General features: G+C 36.1%; 1 protein-coding gene across 9 annotated transcripts in view; it reads right to left on the bottom strand.

Annotated features, from left to right (window-relative positions):
- ZNF385B (zinc finger protein 385B) overlaps window positions 1–21,139 on the bottom strand; it is a 169,008-nt gene that overhangs the window by 12,075 nt on the left and 135,794 nt on the right. For all 9 annotated transcript variants that reach the window (XM_061379276.1, XM_061379238.1, XM_061379258.1 and 6 more), the window contains one exon: window positions 12,699–12,861. In XM_061379276.1, coding sequence (XP_061235260.1) covers window positions 12,699–12,861 — 163 coding nt within the window. The remainder of the gene's footprint in view (window positions 1–12,698; window positions 12,862–21,139) is intronic.

Here is a 21,139-nt window from a genome sequence, read left to right as displayed (position 1 = left end):
ATGCCACTCATACAGTAACTAAAACCAAAAGTGATTTCTGAAAGGAAAGGTTTATGTTTTATTGATAGGTTACTAGAAATACGATGCAAAGATTGTCATATGGTAGCCTTGAATTCACATAAGTTGTGTTACAGGAAACTGGTATTAGCTTGAAGTGTTGATTTTGGAGAGTAATTGAGACTTAGAGGTAAAGCGAGCATATCTCCCAAACCAGCAGAGCTGTACTGAGTGAAATGATTTTCAGGTTCTCCCTATAATTTCAACAGCTCTAAATATGCCTGTGCATATTGGGCTGCACTAAACAACCTCTGAAGCATGCAGTGATTACAGAATGGGAAGAGGAAATCAATTAGATTTTCAGACTATCATATAAACTGTGCAGCAAAGGTAAAATTACTTGCATTAATTATATCTATATCTATTTCAAGAGATTTTGCTGAAAAGCTTATCATTGTAGCTAAATTGGCATCAATAGGCACAAAATAAAAACGTGCTTGTTAAAAAACAAAATTCTCAGTTAAAATCTGACATATTAAATGCTTTGCACATATGAGATTAAACTAAAAAGTGACACCTATTTCCCAGTATGTTTTTTCTTCCTATACTTCCTTATAAAATATGCTCATTGACAATGCTGAAGAGAGGCGAGCCACTTGATATGACTAAAACCTATCTTTTGACCTAGCTGTTCTAAGCTTTTTGCACACAGAAAAATAAGGTAGTCCCTTGACCAAGTGATTTCCAGTTTAAGAGCAGAAATCAAAGCTGCAGATATGAAATCATCAGAGAGACAGAACAACCAGTCCTCAACACAGGCACTGGTGTGGCAGCCAAACTTCTCATAAGCCTTTTTCTGTTTTTCAGTCCATTATAGAGAAAAATATTTTCATAAGTAATAATAACAGAAGTAAGTTTGGGAGATGTTTGCAGAGAGCTCTTTACAAATAGGATCAGGAAAAGTAAGAAGCTGTTTGGGAATCTGATTTCAATGGCTTATGGGTGGTAGATGCAAGTCAGCATCTTCAAAGTACATTACAAAAGACACACAAAATTATGGAGAGCTTTGAAAGTGAAGTATATGAAGAATTCGTAGAGAGAAAAATCAGCAGCTGTTCTACAAAATTTTGGAACAAAATTTGCAGCATTTAAAACAAAAACATGAAAGTACAGCGATCACAAAGAGTTTACAAGCCTGATGGAAAGTAATTATGGGAGATGTTAAGAAACCATGTCAAAATAAAAAATCAAGGTTGGAAAAACTTACTAGCCAAACTGTACTTGAAGGGCTGCCTAAACAAACCCTAGGACCTACCCTGGGACACAAGTCTGGGGCAGAGGGGACCCACAAGTCATCATATTAGAAACAATAGTTGCTGTACAACCCTTTGCCCTGAAATAAGATATGGAAGGAGAAGATCATCTATGACCAAACTAATAAAAGGACAACATGGGCCTCCTTCAATATATTAGCAGAAAAGCTACTGAATAAAAAGGCAGACAACAGCTCTGGTAAGAAAAGCAAGTTTCAAAACATTGTTCTTCACAAAAAGTCTTATCTTCTGATGGGTCACACTCCTGTAAAAGAATAAAGCATGCACTTAAACAATTAATTATCCATTTTATAAAGAAAAATATGAACATGAAGAGTAATATATGCCATAAAGGCAATAGCAGGCAAGCAATTAAGTCACTAACGGTCGCAGCCTTTACAGCATTTGCAAACACTCTGTTCTGCATCTCAGAATCACTCAAAAAAACCCAACAAAGAGCATTACGTTATTTCTTGACACTCATTAAGACAGAGTTAGCTAACTTTGATAAGGGAATTCAAAACCTTTTTTGTTTTATCTCCACATTTGCTGAATAATGAGACTCTAATGGCTACCAGACAAAACACCTACTTTCTCACCAGTTGTGCAGTCTACTGAGAAATGAGGCTGAAAAACCCATAGGGCTCTGTTCTAGAAAAATTCCTCTGCAAATTTACACGCAAATCAGACAGCACAGCATATCTATTAACCCTTTGATTACCTTGAGTTTTTGTAAAATGTCTTTATTGTACTTCAGGCCTGTCTGAAAAACGGGTAGGTATTATATAATGAAATGTTGTTGCATGAAATAAATCTGCTTGACACATTTTAAAGACAACCAATTTTTTTCTATACAAAGATGAGAAACAAATGGAAGCTATAAATATAAAGCTTTTCATCTGAAACAAAAATGGGCACTGAAATAAGCTACAACATATTTTCTCAAGATCCTGAAGCTACATCAGAAAATGTCTGAATGGCTCTGCAATATTGAGCGAACACTGTAGCAAGACTGATTATTTGATTAACTGCATCACTACCCTCCAGCAGGCTGAGCTGAAGTGTATTTTCATTTCAGAAGTATTGCTTGCTTGGCTATGGTACAACTGTGATGTTGATACTTAATTTCTTAGATATTTCATTTCTGGTTTGGTATACTAAAGACTCCAGGGAATTTTCTCATGAAGGAACTTGTTATTTTTTTTTTTGCAGAGTACAAAAATATTGGCAACTGATCAGATTTAAGGTGTAATGTTACAAAGGTTTGGTTTTGAAATTTTGGATGGGTTTAAATTTTATGAAAGCAGACTGATGAGAATTAGGAAATATTAGAGGCACACACAGCTTTTCAACTGTAAAATCTTGGCCTGCAGATCTATTTCTGCACATATTTGTGCACCTTCCTGAACAGAGAGTGCCTGCTGCTTCAATTACTGAGGTGTCTGGGATGATCCCACTACATGACCTACAATTTTTAGTCAATTCTTTGTACAGCTGGGGATTCTTGGAGAATTATTTTTGGTTGGCTAGCTCCTGTTTTAGATCTGGTTTAGTGACCAAGATCAAGAAAATACTGGGTGCACTCACTGGAGGTGTGTGTGTGGTGTGGTTTGAAATATGCTGGTGCATACATAAAAAGCATATATCAGAGTAACTGTGAAAAAGTTGCTGCATATTGACAAAGCACATTTCCATTTCAAAAATCTCTTATTAATATTTCAACACAATGCAATTTCTCTGTGCAAAACCAAGAGGAGCACAGAAGGTTCTGCACTGTTAACCAAAATGCAGGAGTGTATGTACTATGTCTGGAGTAAACAAACTAACTTGAAGCCACTTGTGTTACATCTTCATTTCATCTGCTTGTTTTCAATTCTGCTTTTTTCGAGAATGCAGGTTATATCTTTTCCTCATTTTAAAAGAGATTAATACAATTTCTTCCCCCATGCATGGCAGGGGTGTGGAACTAGATGAACCTTTAAGGTCCCTTCCAACACAAACCATACTACAATCCTGTGATCTGGGTAAAAGTATGTTTTTTTTTCTGGATAAACTTTATCTTTTTTGACACCAGAGACCTATTATTTTGCAAATGTTTTATACTCCCATTACAGGCTCTACCACGTTTATTTTAGAGGTCCTGGAATGCAAACTTTCTGTAGTACTTCACTGTTTTTTTAACATTTTAATAATATAGGAATGCTTGGAAAAATAACATTCAAAGATTACAACAAACATACTGTATTCTTCCCAGACATCCTTCACTACCACTAAAAAATGTCTTGGTTCATCTCATCAACTATAAAAATAACATCCTTCATCTGTGAATCTGAAATATATTACTAGAAACACATTGCACTTGCCATTCGTGGAAAAAAAAAAATAATCTTAAAATCCTACCCACAACTGCTAAAGTGCTTTGGAACCCTATACAAAATTAATGGGTGTCTCAATAAATGAGTCAAGAAGAACCGACAATCTGTATGCAGGTATGTTCTCTCAGGCCCATGTTTGAACTTTCTTGGTACTTGCCCAGACAGAACTGCCATTGAAATTAACTATGAAACATTAATCTTCATTTAAGTTAAATGACATATGTAATTGTGCATTCTCACTGACTTCTGTGCAGGTTTGCCTGAGAACTGAGAGTTTTAAGTCATGCCTTCAAGATTTGACAAATAAATCAGGTTTCAAATAGAACTATCTAGCAGACACCAAAATATTTTCACTCTCGTTGAAAACATGTAAGAAGGAAATAATATGTAACCTACTGTTTGTATGTATAATTTTTATCCTATAGGAAATGCAGTGTAATTCTCATACCAAGTCAATAATGCAGCTGTAGAACTAAGGCTGGAAAGATGATAAAGGAAGATTTTTTCAAATGGCCTATTTAAATGTCTGATGTGTCAGCCGTGGATATTTTCGCTTTTGTTTTTGATTCAAGATCTCTGAACGTTCTGTATCAAAATCAACTCATCAACTTCTTGGTCTCACAACTGCCTGCCATCCCCTAGCAACATGCATTTTTCTTTGTGTTCTAAATGCTGCTTGCATTTATGTTATAAAAGCAAAGATAATTATGAGTAAAAGTAATATCTACAAAAACAAAACCAATCAAAACCAATCAAGCCACATTACTGGTTGTGTGGAAGGTGCCACTAGACCAGCTTGTACTCTGAGAGGTCTTCTACTTAATTTCTCAGATGCTGAGAAATACAGAAAAAAAACCCAGCAGCCAGCCAGTTTTCTCCAGTTTTAAGTATATGTTTCCAGAAAAAAGATTAAACAATAGAACATGTATCTTGTTTAGGTGCAAAACCAAAGCATACTGAAGACACAGCATGGGGCCTGACTCATTCTTTTACATCTGAAGACTAAATTCACTTAAAGGCTGACAGAAAAGGAGGATATTTAACTAAAAATTCACAGACTCAACACAATCTTTAACTTTGGCACAACTGGACACAGACAAAACTCCATTCAGCTACTGCCTGTATGAGTAATGGCTGGCATTCTGTGATTATGTGAGAAAACTAAATGTCTAGCATCAAAAGAATAGCCTTACTTCTTGAGCAATGTATTTCTTTAATACACTGAAAGTATTAGGTACAGATAAAGCTATTCCTCCCAGACTTGTTAAAAAAACAACAAAACCAGCAGCTGTCTTATTTTGGGAGTTTTCTATTCTAATGAATTTAAGGGCCTAATTTCAGTCCTGTGTCATCTAAAACCAAACCAAACCAACAAACAAAAAAAAACAAACCCCACCACAACATGGGGCTTGGTTCACAAATTAGTTTTTTCTTAGTCAAATAATACTGTCATTCATCATCAAAAATAATAACCATCTTCAGGTGACAGAAGGGGATATCTTATTTCTCCCATTTGCAATCTTTACAAAATCTCATCACATAACCCTCACTTCTTAGGATACTTCTGGATTACTTTTCTTCCTAACAGAAAATTGGAAAACAGATTAGTGACATTGGTATCTCAGTCTTAACACTTCTTGTCGGCCACTTCTTTTTTGTCACACTGTCTTGCCTTCTCCATTCCCTTCCTCCAGACTCAAGAACCCTTGTAATAGTATGCTGTAAAGACAATGATGAGTAAAGAATGATGTGATACATAATAGTGCTGGTAGTGACACCTCTCTAATATTATGTCCTCTATGGAGATATACACACATATGCTAGTATTGCTAGTTATTTCATCTTCGTCTTACTCTGTTAGCATCATCATCATCCCATCAAAAAAAAAAAATTTTGGATAATCTGTAGGCACATCATTAGCAGAACAAGCATGAAAAATAGATGCCTAATCTCACAATATAAAAGATGTGTTTAAAGATTCAATATATAAAATATATTCTTCAAATGACCACAATCATGTAGCTAAAAAAAAAAACACAACAAACCCAAACCAAAAATGGAAGCTGAGAGTATCCACTCTGCTCCCACTGTCCAGAAGTATTAGTAGAGTCAATCGTGCTTTGCCTAATGCCTGTATCTACATCTTTGCAAATTAAGAAAAACTTTGTATAATTTTAAGGATGCTAATGAAAAAATATACAATGAAATTCCAGTTTTTAGAACTGGAATAAGTAAAATCAATAGTGGCATAAAGTTTCAGTGATAGAGGACTGACAGATGAATGCTCTTATTTCATCTTACAATATATTTTTGACGAAGAGCTTCTGCTTAACTTACTGCAGCAGAAATAGCTTACCATTTCTTCAAAACAAAATCCTCCTTGCATATTTTTCTGACTGATATAATAACTGGGGAAAGAACAGATTGACCTTTTTCAGTTTGAACAAGAACTGCAACAGCTCATCAATGTAATTGTGTCAGGCTAAGAGCTTATTTTTCAGTTAACGGCACCTATAATCAGTTTTCAGTAGAGGTGCAGAATTTGATATGTGGTAGTTCACATTATTATGAAGAGGCTGAAGAAACAAGGCTTCCATGAGCTCCCAGGAGTTTATCAACATCAAAATGTGGAGAATGACTGCTATTCCTTTCAGGTTGTAAGAAACACACATGGCAAAGATGAGGCTTGAATAACCACTTTTGAAAAGTATAAACAGTAAGAGTGACAGGGAAGGAAGTGTTTAAAGATCTAACCTATTATAATGATTTCCTGTTAATAGACTTTGATTTGCTAATTATTCTTTTGGCTAACCTTTCATCCTAACAGCATAAACCAAAGAGCAACTTCCTGAAACAGCTGCTGAAATAACCCACAAAGAAATGCCTGGAAGCTATTTACTACTAAATCCAATATAAGCATTACGTGTGTCACTGACAGCTTATTTTACATACCAATACTGATAATATAATGTTCACAGAAATATAGGCATGGTATTTTCATTAGTGTGTCCATGATGAATTTATTAGTATTAATATTATTTTATATTATCAGCTCTAAAAACTCTGTGGTCAAGCAGCAAATTCTATACCATGCCTTTGCCTCTGTTTTGGGGACAGCTTCAACAGGCAGCAATATACAGTGATCTTCAGATGGCTGTGAAACATTGCAAAGAAAACCAAACGTACCATCCTCAGAGGGTTTAATGAAAAAATGCCCTTGAAATGATTCTCCTTGGTGGCTAAATCCAATTGAATTTACTACTTAGCTGACCATAAACTAAAGCCTTTATCTAACAGTTATATGCCTGTGCTTAGCAGGCACTATATGAATGCACATAAACACAGATGCATGATTATTTTATAGAGCATAGCTTCAGCAGAATTCTTTAAGTAAGCATAAATGTGAAGAACTGATGAGGCTCATCAGTAGCTTTTGATGGAGACTGCACATAATGACAAGCATCTTTGATGGGCGTAAGACAGAAATTCTAAATATGGCTCATTGACATTGAGGGACAGAGAGCCATACACATCCTTATCGTGTTTCTGTCCTAGAGCCTCTCTCTCTCGCACACTGCCCCATCCACAAAATTCAACTTTCTCACAACGTATTTTGAGGTCTAGAGCACTTGGGTACATTATAAAGAATTAAAAGGTTGAAGAATAACTGCCCTAAAAACACCCTAACCTTCGAGGTTCTTATAATGATAACTGTATGACAAATAGATATAATCACACTTCAGCAGTGGAGGCTGCGTGTTTCTATCTCCAAGCTATTGCTGAAGTATTATCTAAAAAAAGTTTTGTTGGAGCTAAGTAAACAAACCATTCCTTTAAAATTAGTGGAAAATAAGGTGATAAATGAAAAGAAATGTTAAGGTGAAAAGGATTTTGTAAAAGAACTGGTAGTTTTTTTTGTTTTTTTTTTTTTTTAGGATTTCTTTAAGTACAGAGATGCATATGGAAAAGTTCAGAATTTAAGCATTGGCAAAAAGGTTTTTAAATAAGCAATGAAAGCAACATGACTAAGGGAGTGTCCTGATGGCAGACTTGCAAAATACAAACTGAGCCCTCCCTTGGGACATGACACCTCATCAGTAGTTGATGAATAAACAGCACTGGTAATTGGGACACTGGAGAAATCCAACCCATCGAAATCTTCCTGAGTAAATGTGATTCAGTGCTCTACACTCTACTTCAGGAGCAAAAGGAAAAAAGAGTTTTTTTGTCAAAGCACCACAAAAAGCCCTTAATGAACTAAAACCCACAGATAAGACCTCAAGGTCAATTTTTCTAAGTCTGATAAAACTTGGAGTTGCCAGTCCTGTCTAATGGGCCAACTAATCACCATATGCCTACCTGACATCAAGTGGCATTTATTAGGTCCATCAACATGTCTGAGCTGTTTTCAAAATGTGAGCTAGCCCATTTAGTGTCAGACACTGTATGGCACTCCAGCATGTCAACGTTTCTCAGAACAGCCTCCATCTGGTTTTAGTTATACAGCTGTAATGACTGGAATAACTCTTACAGGGCCCGCTTAGGATTGAGAAGTTGGCAAACAACTTTGGAGTCACATCCCTTTCCTGCTGTCCTTGCCATACACATCAGATGAGCATATGACTGCTCATGTGCTGGAATGTCATCACCATGACCCTGTGAACTGCCCTGAGACACAGCTACAAAATAAAGCCCTAGCACGAGGGGTCAAGATTTGAAACAGGATCTAGCAATTGGCCTAGTTAGGTGCATAATTTTGTCTATTCCTGTACCAGCTGAACAAAAAGGAGTCTTCATAGCACATCCAAAGGGTTTATTTGTATCTACCAAGTACAGGCTAGCAGAGACTTCTGCTCTTATTTGAATGAGGACAGAGCTTGAAATGTTTGTACCTATCGTCTCACAAAAAGACCTCCCTGGCACAGAGGAAATAGAGCATATTCTGAATGGATCAAAGACAGAGGAAAACAATCAGACAAACAAAAAAACCCAAAACCAAACAAAAAGCCCCCACCCTTACTTTTATAATCCAAAACCTGGTTTTGACTCTTTTGAGTAGCTCAAAACACTTGCATCTACTTCCTGATTTTTATATCAAAGCAAAATGCAAAGAAGGTGATACCACATCATCTGTCTGCTTCATTTCGAACCATTTATTTTGATTTGGAAGTATGATCAAAGTATTCCTCTTTGCTTGATAAGTAAACAGTGACATTTCAATCCAGTTATTAACATATGCATTCCTAAAGGACTCATCACTGTAAGCATCTAGGCTATGCTAACCTGGGATCACAGACACCATCTTCTATTACATTCTCAGAGCTATATTTAAAACACACCCTAAATATTCTAAAGTGTGTTATGTACTGGTTACTACCCGTGTCCTTTTCTAAAGCAATGCCATACATATATGCCATAAATATATGTATACTTCTGTGTGAAGCCATCTTAAAAATCCTTGGCTTCCACAGGGAGGGAAAGGAATCTGCCTCACATGAAAGAGCAGCTCCCAGCCCTGTTAACACTGCTGTTCTGTAACCATGTCTCAAAGCAGCTACAAAAAAGCTTAGAGTGTAACAGCAGTGTTTTTCTACTGTATGAAACTGTTCTATAACTATTACTAGACTTTTCCAGGGTGGTTAGAGAAACTGTGTGGGAGACAAGTTATGAAAGGGTCCCTATGGACACCTCCAATCTACAAATACATATTAGGACAAGCAGAGATGATCCAACAAGAGGCAGGGGAGCAAACACCTTGTCACACACCATCTTTAACATTTTCTTCTTGTCTGCAGAAATAGTGACCAGGATAGGATGGGGATACTTACAAGTACCAATAAGCAAGTATTTTTTAAATGGTGAAGAGTGGTGTGCTTAGCAAATGAGATCACACAGTAGTCCAATCATGTTACGGTGCACAACTTGCACAATCCAACCCATCAATATCCGCTTACCTGAGGTTGCAGCCAACTCAGCAGTACAGTATGGGAACTGCAAGCCGTCCTGTTCCCGCTATGTGGATAATTGAAGAAGAAAAAGAAGAATTGCTAATAGTGCACCTGGTTATTGAGTAAGCCAGGGAGTGTTTGGGTGCAAGGTCGGGCTGGGAAGCAGCCTGGGGAGTGATTGTTTATAGAATGGAATTTATAGTGACTGAAAGCACTGGGAATGATGTAGCTGCTGTTTGGCTTCACGGCTCTGACCTGTATCTGTATGCTATATATTATCATGCTGTGCATGTGTGTGCTTAGCCTCTTTCTTTACAGACGCCGCAGTACAGTACCATGGCTTTACCATTAAATGTTTGCTGATGATCAATTTACAGAAGTAATTTCTGAGTCATAATATATTATTAACATCAACAGGGAAGACCATTCTCTCACAATTTGGGCATCTTCTTGCTAAGACAAAGTTCCAGAGTCACCCCTTTCCCTTCGGCTGTGGCTAATTCTATCTGCAGGAGCCCACATTCTTCAGGAAAATTCCCAGAAGACCATAGAGATTAATTTAACATTTGTAGCTCTACCAGCAGCCAACTTCTCGAGTTGAATGGAACAGCTGCAGAGAGAGCACTGCATTGCAAGTTTTGAAAAATAAGGACTGGATGAATTTGGGTTTGGCCTTTGATAGATTCATCACACAAGGTGAGCTAACAGTAAAATTATTTTTCCTGTTACTACTACAATAGTGACTTCTGAGAAACAGGTGTTTTGGGTGTTGTGTGTGATCTACAGAATACATGGCTTTGTAGCAAACTTAACTTGACATTTTAGTTCAATATACAGAAACTGTTTAGTCTGGAGAGCTCCAGATCTTTTATCGTTATGTCACTCAAAATGACGGCACATCAAAAAAGCTGCTATTCATGCCTGTTGTCTCCTTTTAATAGCAGACTTTCTTATGAGAATAGTAAATTCATTTTATGAGTTCACTGTAATACTCCCTTCCCGTTCTTCACTAATACCAGTGATAAGACAGTAAATAAAGGAACACAAGAACTGAAAACTGTCTTCTCTGTTTAGCTTCTCATTCTCCTCTTCTACACCCAAGAAAAGACACGAGGAATGATTTATTTCACGATGAAGGTTTCTCAAGAATGTAGCAATTTAGTCAAGTACAATGGCTAAACAATAGCTCCACAAGTAGTGAAATTTAATTCCCTTCCTTGATTTCATTTAGCCCTTACCTTATGTTCTTCTCATAGAATGTTTTCAGAACTACACTACACATAAACACTCTCAAATCCCCATCCTGAAATGAAACATAGTGCCTGCCTAGTCAGCCAGCTAAGCAAAACAGAGCTCAAACCACAAGATCTTTCAGGATGGACCATAAGTTAAGGCATCTCTTCTACCTAGGTGCCAACTTCCATCAAACTTACAGAAACTTCATTAAAACCTCTGCACCTCAATTTACTTTTTTGTTGTTGTTGTTTGTCTCTAGGCAATATAGTCAAAGTTGTGAAGAAAGGCCCAGGGAATAACAGAGATAAGGACAGATGATAAGACGTCTCATTTCCTCTGGAAATCAGGATAAAAAAACACTGCCAAGAGTACACATGAAAACTCTTAGTATCAGAAATCTTTTAAGAAAAAATAAAATATACCTATACAGTCACTATATAGTAATAACCTATTTCTCAGAGAATGGAAGCTGTGTTAAAATATTCAGGAAAAAATGGTATCAGTTAATTTGCTCCAAGGCAAAAAAAACCCAACAAAGCCCAAACCCAATTCCCAGAAGCAACATAGCGATTGCTGCAGCTGCAATAGGCATTGTGTTAAAGAACTAAACATATGTTAAAGAACAGATGAACAATAGTCTCTGGAAGGGGAAGTATAGCTGAACAAAATCATAGTTTTGTTTCAAGTCCCCACCCTGGTAAAAACCCCAATCTCCAAGCCCTTCCCACCTCTGTGACCAGCATTCACCCACATTTATGGAGAATTTTCCACTCCAGGTCCTCCCAAACATCCCATCTGCAATCTCCTGTAGAGTTGTAACAAGCTCCAAGGAGCCTCCCCTCCACAGTAACATAACATGGCTTGTTTACCTGAAGACTCTACTTGGATTCATGTTACTGTCTCAAACCTAAAATGTGATTTGCTAGGTTAATCGACTCAAAATTTGGGACCTATTGTCACTGCTAAGGTCCCAGACAGTTTTAGTGCTGCTGTGAAGTGAGCAGGGTAACGAACAGTCATTCTTTGTGGTGTGTCAGAAACCTGTGTCATTCAATTTATGGCATCTGAGTCAAGCTCAGCTCCAATGAAGAGGAAAATAAATGGCTACCAAGGCAGAAGAATTTATCAGAAGCAGTCCATTAGACCTATAGTTGGTTAACCCACTGTTAGTAGTATGCATTCTCCTGGATAACATGAGCAGGATTTCACAGTGTCAACAAGTTCAGGCAGTTCTCCCGTTTCATTCAGTAATACAACACTAACAGAGCAGAAAGAGACTCAAGTCCCTCCACTGCAATTAGTGCTACTGATATTAATCAGATTACTAACATGGACAAAAAGTAAGGAAAAAGAAGTGATGCTGAAGCACTAATGAGCTGTGGAAGTCAGGAAATATCCATGCCATGAGGCTTCACTACATTTCTGTAGGTATATTTTCCAGTTTGAGCAATATTATCCTACTCAGAAAGGAACAATTTTTTAAAAAACTTTCTTGTACTTCGGTTAAACACATACACCTCAGACTTGCCCCTCCACCCACATCCATCCATTAATATTGTCATATAAACAACATTCATACTTTATAAGAGCAAATTTTACAAGTTAAAAAAAAAATTAATAAAGTCTTTAGCATTCAGGGACACCAGGTGCTTCACAGATGTGAAAGAGCACTTTGATAATATCAAAACCAATCAATTCTGTACAAGAAAGCAAAATAAACAGTTTAGAAAGCACAAGTCATGGATCACTAGTGTGCAACCAGATTCTCTTGTGTAAACACCAAAAAAGGAGAAAATAAAGAATGCATAGAATAAAAAGTTTCCATTGACCTGATTTGTCAGAGATGTTGGCTGTGACTTGCGTGGTGGAGCAGCTTGTGTTAGCCTTTGCGCTGTCCTTGGGAGAACCAACTTTGGGTTTATTTTTCGTTGCCTCTAGTGCTTTGACCTTCTTGGCATGTTTACTTCCTTTGTAGTGGGCCTCGGCCTGGCTCTACAAAGGAGAACAAATCAGGCTCACTTTTTCCTGAACTTCGGTATAACACAACAGATGACAAGGCAGAAATGTGACACTTTCAATAGCAGGCACCATGGTATTCCACCTCGAATACTTTAGTAGCTTTATACTGTTTGCCTAGATGTAAGTTCTTACAAATTCAAATGACAGGATTTTAATGAATAGTACATATTTTCAGTAACTCAGAAAAAGAGGCTTTGAGATTAGGTAAAGCTCTGTCACTCATAAGGTAATTCTTCGCTTTCATCATGCTTAAAGATTTAAAGCACTATATAAATGTAAACACATCCAATTGAGAAAGATACTACTCAATTTTCATGTACTGTTCCCTAGTCTTTACTGCTTGTAGTTAGAAAGATGTACCATGCTGTAACATGATTAAATAATCCATTTTTCCTTCTGTTTGATCTAGTACAAAAGTCAAAGTATTTTCATTGTTACAGTAACAGCAATTTAAACAGGCACTAATGACATTATGACTTCACTATTAACAAGTTCAGTGAAGTCATGTCATTAGGTGCAAAAATAAGGAACTACATGCTTAATACAAATACATGCTTGGAAATTTCAGCTAATGAATTTGAATGTTTCTTGGCTTATTAAGAAATTAATTTAATAAAAATGGTTAAGAAACATAGTTTTATACAAAATAGTCTATTTTCATAGCATTATATTACTCAGTAATAGCTTTGTGTTATTAGTATTTCCAAATATAATTTGAGAAAATTATTTGAGACATACTACTAGGTGCCTCTATTGAAGGTTACATATTAACTAAAAAAGTTAATATTGTAGCTTATTTCAAAGTAAAACACTCAGAGAAAGCATGCTTCATGTAACCAGATGACCACACCTTGGCACCTGGCATATAAAACCATCAGTGCAAGTAAACTTTTCTATGTTCATGCAAAACTACATTCTCTCTCTTCAACTGATTAGGACTACTTTATTTAGTTCACTGTGTTAAATGAAGCGAGCCATGAAACAAGTCCACATGCTTTTGATAAAAAGCAACTATAACATCTAAGATGTTTGAATTCTGTAAAGAGTGCTGCCATAATGAGGACAATTATTTTAAGATCAGCAGAAATAGGCATTACAATACAGTCACCTTGGACAGCATGTAATAAGAGCTTTATCATATGGAAGAGTGTAAAGTGAAGAATAGAAACAGCTGGACCAGAAAAAAAGAATAGACAGTGCACCGGAGTCCTTACAAAAATTATATTAACTGTTAAAACTGATGGAGAACTGCTGCTAAAACAGAGGGGTGAAGTTCTTATACACTAAAGCTTATGAAGTGGTTGTACATCCTCAGAAACAGTACTTTCTACCTTGAGAGGATAGTGTATTTGATATATTATGACTGTATCCTTTTATGGGAGATTTCAGTAAGCAAGCCTTCAGTAAGAAAGGCTGCTAGGTAAGTTTGACCTTAAATTCTTTTTAAACTGAGATTTATTTTTTTTAAAACCCATTATTATAAGAACAGCAAAAAGTCTACTCATCAACTGCTATTGAACTATTTTTGATTTTAAAACCTTTGAAATATTAACATGTGTATAAACACAATTTAAGGATTATAAAGAAACAACTAAACATCTATACCACTAGCACTATGTGCACTACTTTAAAGGGACACTTGTCAACTTCTGGGCTGGACCTCCTCAGTTCTGAATGTGGGTAGAGGAGCACAGATCTGTTTGCACCCTGTTATGTCTATGGGCCTTATGCAGACACAAGAGTCTCACCTTGTATCTCTCCACCCTTGCTGAGTTATGCCTGTTTCTTTTAAGCTTTACTGTTTCTACACACTGCACCGAAGGAGTTTTTGCATTAACAAAATAAAACAAACTATTCACATGGTACAGTGTACAAAAAGTGGAGCTAAAATTTGAGGTCTGCATATACACTTTCCATTCCAATACTTTTAATTCTAAATAATAGCAGGAATAGTATTTTCCACTCAAGCATTCTTGTTGATGATGTCCCTTTAAATATTTGAACTCTATGCTCTGCGCATATGTGTGCTGTTGATAGGATCATATGCTGCCTGAGGGCAAAGCTATGACGGTAGAGACATAAGTGCACTCAAGAGAAAGACTTAGTAAGTCAATTCCTTGATAATAAGCCTTTCTGCTGATATTTGCAATAATAATGCCTGCAATATCAGTAATAACCTACTACAGTCTTTGATTCCCTTCATTCAATCCTCATATAGTGTACATGAGACCTGTTGAGAACAAACAAGCCCAGGCAGAATTAAAATTAAGATTTCCACAAATGCAAGCAAATCCTCATGGAAACACAGTGAACAGACTCACTTTTAAGTTTTGTAATTATTATGATCTTTTTATTATCAAATTCATAGTTGCATATTATAAGACCAAAGGTATTGCTATGACCACCTAAGTAAGGCTTCTGAAAATACCAGCCTTTTCCAAAACTATTTGAACTTCCATATTCTTTTGGGGGAAACAAAAATCTCCAGCTTTGATTGTAGAGTAGATAGGGATAGAAAATATACCTTCAGTAAATTGTTGCAGTGCTTCACTTTGTCAGTTAACTACATACCATTTGTTTCTACACTGAATTTGTTTAGTTTCAACACCCAGTGACTGGATTTTGTGAAACCTTTGTTTTTTAGGCTCTTTCAACTCATACTTATTGTCCAAGTAGAAATACAGACAGTCTTTTCAAACATGAAGGAACATTCCTTGAGGTACTGAAGCAATGTTTCTTAGCTATAGAAGTACTATTTTCTAACCCTTTCAGATACACCAGAAGTTCACAGTTTGCTTATTATCCACTGTGGGGTAAAAGTTGCCTTTTAGTAACTGAAATGCAATATCAACACAGAACTGTGTTTTGTGTAATTGTGTTGCAAAAGCCATTAAGAATTTTCTGGACTTATAAAGCAAAAGAAAAAAAACACTTCGGTGTGAATCTGAAACTGGAATGCAAGTTCTGATTATTACGGTACCAATTATTCTGATTATTAGAATCCTGATCATTACTAACCCTAGTTTTACAAAAAAACATTTGCACAAGTGCCACATTAAAGGCTCTCAGTCCCATTTAAAACTTGTTTCCAACACAAACATAGCAATACAAGACAGGTTACGAGCTTTGAAACATATATCATTGGAATAATGGACACACCTTTGAAATAAGCTATGACAAAAATTTTCCTTTTTAGTTAAGGGAGGAAGCTTAAAATTTTCATTTCATTTGCTTAGATAATGCAAAAGAAGTTCTGTACATACAAGGTTTAAAAGCCACATGTACAAAAGAAAGTTAATTTACCAGTTTTAATAAAAAAACCTCAACAAAATGTAAAATTAAATTAAGTATCTTAGAGATGCAATATTTTAAATGGATACTGAATATAATTTTGATCATCATTAACATTTACTAAATTATGTAAAACTAATTCATGCAAATTCTGTACCATCAAAATAGTATTAGAGAAAATAAAAATGTTAGGAGAAGCCAAAGTAAAGACAAGTAACCTTAATGAATCTCACTATATTCATGTACTGTGATGCTTTTTAATTTAATAATAATTTATTCCAGTGTATAGAGCTGCATTTACTGTACAGATGAATCAATTCTACAGTAAAATTATTTACCTGTGCCACAATTCAATATTATTGGAATATTTAACTTTTTATTTCAAAAACACTGAGTTAAATTTATTCCTTATATAATCAAAATTAAATGTGACTACTGAACTTTTATTATTATAATTTTAAAATGAAATACTTACTAAGTTAAGGAGGATGCTTTTCGAAAAAGTGGAGTAAGAAAATATTTCAAGTGAAAGAACTTCCTACCTAAAAAAATATATACATGTAATTTCCACTTGGTTCTAAGTGACTGTGGTGTACTAGCTTGATATATACACATCACAACATTTTAAAAAGGAATGTCCCTATTTATTAGAAAGTATAAAAAGTCATAAAGCACTGGCTAGGAAAATTTAAGGAAGAGGAAATGCTTTAAGCTGAAATAAATGTGACATTACATACCAGAATGCAAAAATAATATTATGCTTAAATCTGAGCATCAGGATGTTAAACTGTGAGACTACATAGAATACATTAACCTTATATACTAGATTGCATTGAATAAAACATGAACAATGCAAATCATCATCTACATGTAAACATGTTTTCTAAAATAAATGTACCATTAGCATATTACAGTGCTTAAAATAACCTTCAGTTCTTTTACATTGCCTAAACTTAAATATGTGTATATGTATAGATACATATATCTATAAAAAACTAGGTAACCAGGAAACATACAGATCACACAGATTGATTGACAGTAGTATTACCTTTCAGAAAACTTTGTAATTCAGGGAAGACTAGTACAAAAGCTTACAGAAAATTATCCCTGTCAGAAGCAATGACTGACAGTATATTTGAAATCAGCACTGTTCATTTTGACAGTTCACAAGTGACTGAGTTTTAGAATCTATTTAGTGTGTGAATGACTAATTAACCGAATTCATTACTACATAAAGAGGTGAAATATTAACCTATCAGATCCCTTCAATGACAACTTTATGCAGTGGTTGACTAAGTCTAGTGGTTCAGTGCGTATATGTCTGAGAGCAAGATTTTTTTTCAGGTTTCTTCAGGACCACCTGATGTAGCCCTTCATGAAAATAAGACAATTGGGCTCCCAACACTTAAGCTTAATGCTTGAATCTGCTATCACAATATGCAGTCTGACAATTAACATATAAAATTAAATATATGTAGAGCATCATGGCATTAGGAAGGTGAAACTGAAAAATAAAGTAAGCTGTTGAAGTATCCACATGGAAAGTCTGAGTTCATGCCTTAAGCTCTGCAATACTGGGTGAGTGCCGTAACTAAATGGAACTGAACATGGTGGCTTGTAGTTCCTATTTCTTCTTGCTTGCTACTTCTTCTTTTTAAAGCAGGAATTCCACCCTAGATGGAAAGTCTTCTCAAGAGCAATTTTATCTCAAACACTGTATTTACTTGGTGTCAATACAATCATTATCTCCAATGAAAAAAAGTTTGTAAAAAATACCACAAAAGCTTCTGTCATGGCTACAATGGCAGATTTCCTGATAGAGAAGGCATCTAACCATGCAAGACTGCAGGAGCACATAGGTATTCATATCCATAATGTATTGTCATTTAAATTCACAGCCCATCCTAAACTATAAACTCCCTTTTTTAAAGTAGTAGAAGGTCTACCAAAGGTTTGATCAGTCTTATACTTGAGTAGTATATAAATTAAGAGAATTTAGAACCATAATTTTAATAAAAATTACACGAGATGATGTATTTGGAAGCGGTGTTGAAAAAATCTAGTTTTATCTCATATGATATTATAGATGTAATAGAAGAAATCTGCATAATTAAAGTGTTCATACATTTGTTATACCAATGCTATGCTTTATTTTCTCAATTCTGTTCTCAATGGACTTCTAAAACCTAATTGCTCCGATTAGTAAGGTGGATTACTACCAAAGGGAAAGGGACTATGAAAAATCAAACACTATGAAGATCAGCCATGTCATAAGAAGTCAACTCATATTTTAAGTATCTAACCAAACTTAGTTAAAAGCTCTGTTAAATCGCTGTTATTTGAACAGAGCTTTCAGCACATTATAACCCCATACCCTATAATTGTGCAATATTTCTGTCATGTTCGAGCTAACAACTTTCATCATTTTGTCAGTTCTGTCTACAAAACCGAAAATTACCTTCACAAGTTCCTGAGATTTATGCTTTTAATTACCTTCCATCCGCTCCACTAACCTCAATACCCAAAGAATCCATATAAATAGTCTTATTTATAGGGAAAATGTAAAACATTTTACAAAAGACAATGACAGTTCTGTAGATTTTTATTTGATCCTATATATTATTTCGTGTTATCTTTTTGACAGCATGAATGATTCATTCAAATTTGCAAAGTTAATGTTTGGTAATACTTGCCTAAACTTCAAAAATTTGCCTTCTGGCTTTTTAAAAAGATGATCACTACCATCACATCATTTTTATTAGCTATCAATGCGTTCAACAATAAGATGACCTTCAGCATCTCTTCATGCCCAATTGTTACATCTGCTTTATCTGATCTGTGTTTTTTCTCGATTTCTAAGTCTTTGCTGGTGACACCGAAAAGCATTAATGACTTAGAGTAGTTACTCGCAGGGCACTGAGAAAATACAACTTTATTTCAGCCAGATGATATCCTACCAACAGGATGGTATGTACCAGGTTATATCATAGCAAAAGACCTTTCTGCAGGAAACAAAGTGTGCAGACGGAGGCAGACATTTATTCTGGATGTATTCAACAGATGACAATCTCTGTTTTCAAAATAAAACCAATATGCCACCAAACAAACAAGCAAACAAAAAAGGAATAAAAACTCATGTGGACTGCTGGATGGACTGCTAGCATAATGTACTGGTGAGTCTGGAGTACAGAAGTGTGACTGCTGAGGAAAGGGACTGGATTAGCATTGATGTCGTACAGTGCCCCAGCTCCAAAAAAAAAACCTGTGGACTATCAATACAAATACAAAGGGAGAGGAGCAGAGAGAAGTTATTTGGACATAAGGTGGTGATTCATAAATATAGAGAAAAAAATAATTCTGCAGATGCTAAATAGGTATCCTTACAATTGCAACTTGCTTTTCTCTAATGGCTGTGAGCTTCAGTGTCAGATGCCATAACAGAATATGACAGACGTCTCAGGGACAGTGTGGCCAAAGCTCCACAGCTGCTGGAGGGACTTGCTGCCACAAAGCAGCTGCAGGAGATGCTGCAGATTCAGCTGGTGGCCAGAAGAAGTAAGAAAGAATGAGCCAAAAGTAGGCAGAGAAGGAATCTATGTGGGATAGAAAACAGACATTTTCCTCTTGCCCTGTTGCTACTGAACCCTCCTATGGGTATCATAAGGACTCAAGGAAATTCACTCAACCTGCTTTTTGTTTCTGCTAGAATGTAATATATCTAATTAATATCAACAAGCCAGACTTATGTTATTAATACAAAAACTTATTTAGCAAAGCTTATCTATAGTCCACACAGACATAGTACGAGTTTGGAAGGAATCCCAGAATTTTTAAAAGGAAAAAAAATATTTTTTTCAAAGGCTAAGCTACATTTTTCTCAGTGTGTCTTGTTTCCTCTTGGTGGAATACAGTTACGTCCCTTGCTCTGGTGGCCTTTAAGCAAGCATAAAATGTGACTCATTATCACAATCTGTTCCATGAAGAGGATTTTTCCTCTTTTGTTGCCCGGTCTTTGGTGGTAGTAAATATAACTGAGATAGTTCTCATTTTTTCCTGAGCTGGATTATAACACAAGAACATAGCTTGAACTTCACTGGTGTGCTGCATCAAAAGGAGCGTGACCAGCAGGTCAAAGGAGGTGATCCTGCCCCTCTACTCTGCTCTCGTGAGACCTCACTTGGAGTATTGTGTGCAGTTCTGGTATCCTCAACATAAAAAGGACATGGAACTGTTGGAACAAGTCCAGAGGAGGGCCACAAGGATATCAGGGGACTGGAGCACCTCCCATATGAAGGTAGGCTGAGAAAGTTGGGGCTGTTCAGCCTGGAGAAGAGAAGGCTGCGTGGAGACCTCATAGCAGCCTTCCAGTATCTGAAGGGGGGCTACAGGGATGCTGGGGAGGGACTCTTCACTAGGGACTGTAGTGACAGGACAAGGGGTAATGGGTTAAAACTTAAACAGGGGAAGTTTAGATTGGATATAAGGAAGAAATTCTTTACTGTAAGGGTGGTGAGGCACTGTAATAGGTTGCCCAGGGAACTTGTGAATGCTCCATCCCTGGCAGTGTTCAAGGCCAGGTTGGACAGAGCCTTGGGTAATATGGTTTAGTGTGAGGTGTTGCTGCCCATGGCAGGGGAGTTGGAACTGATGATCTTAAGATCCTTTCCAACCCTAACTATTCTATGATTCTATGCTAGTGATTGCTGCACTGGAACACATACTGTTTCATCATTACATAGACATCAAAAGATTTTTTTTTTTTTTTATTTTTTTTTAGTTTTGAGTTCTATTCCTCTGCAAAACAGAATAAAGTTTACGCAGTCTGGAATAAGTATCTCATTGACTATTCTGACTAATCAATCTCATCAACTACCAATGCAAGTAACATTTTCCTTTCTAAATTGAGATTTCTAACTCAATTCAACAGCGGTTGACTCTGGTATCTACCATCCTTAAAAAT

The sequence above is a fragment of the Neopsephotus bourkii genome, unplaced genomic scaffold (assembly GCF_033783945.1).
Source record: "Neopsephotus bourkii isolate Nb327-2 ecotype Australia unplaced genomic scaffold, CSIRO-AGI_Nbou_v1 NB_196, whole genome shotgun sequence".
Lineage (NCBI taxonomy): Eukaryota > Metazoa > Chordata > Aves > Psittaciformes > Psittacidae > Neopsephotus > Neopsephotus bourkii.
This window is presented reverse-complemented; position numbering and strand designations above follow the sequence as displayed.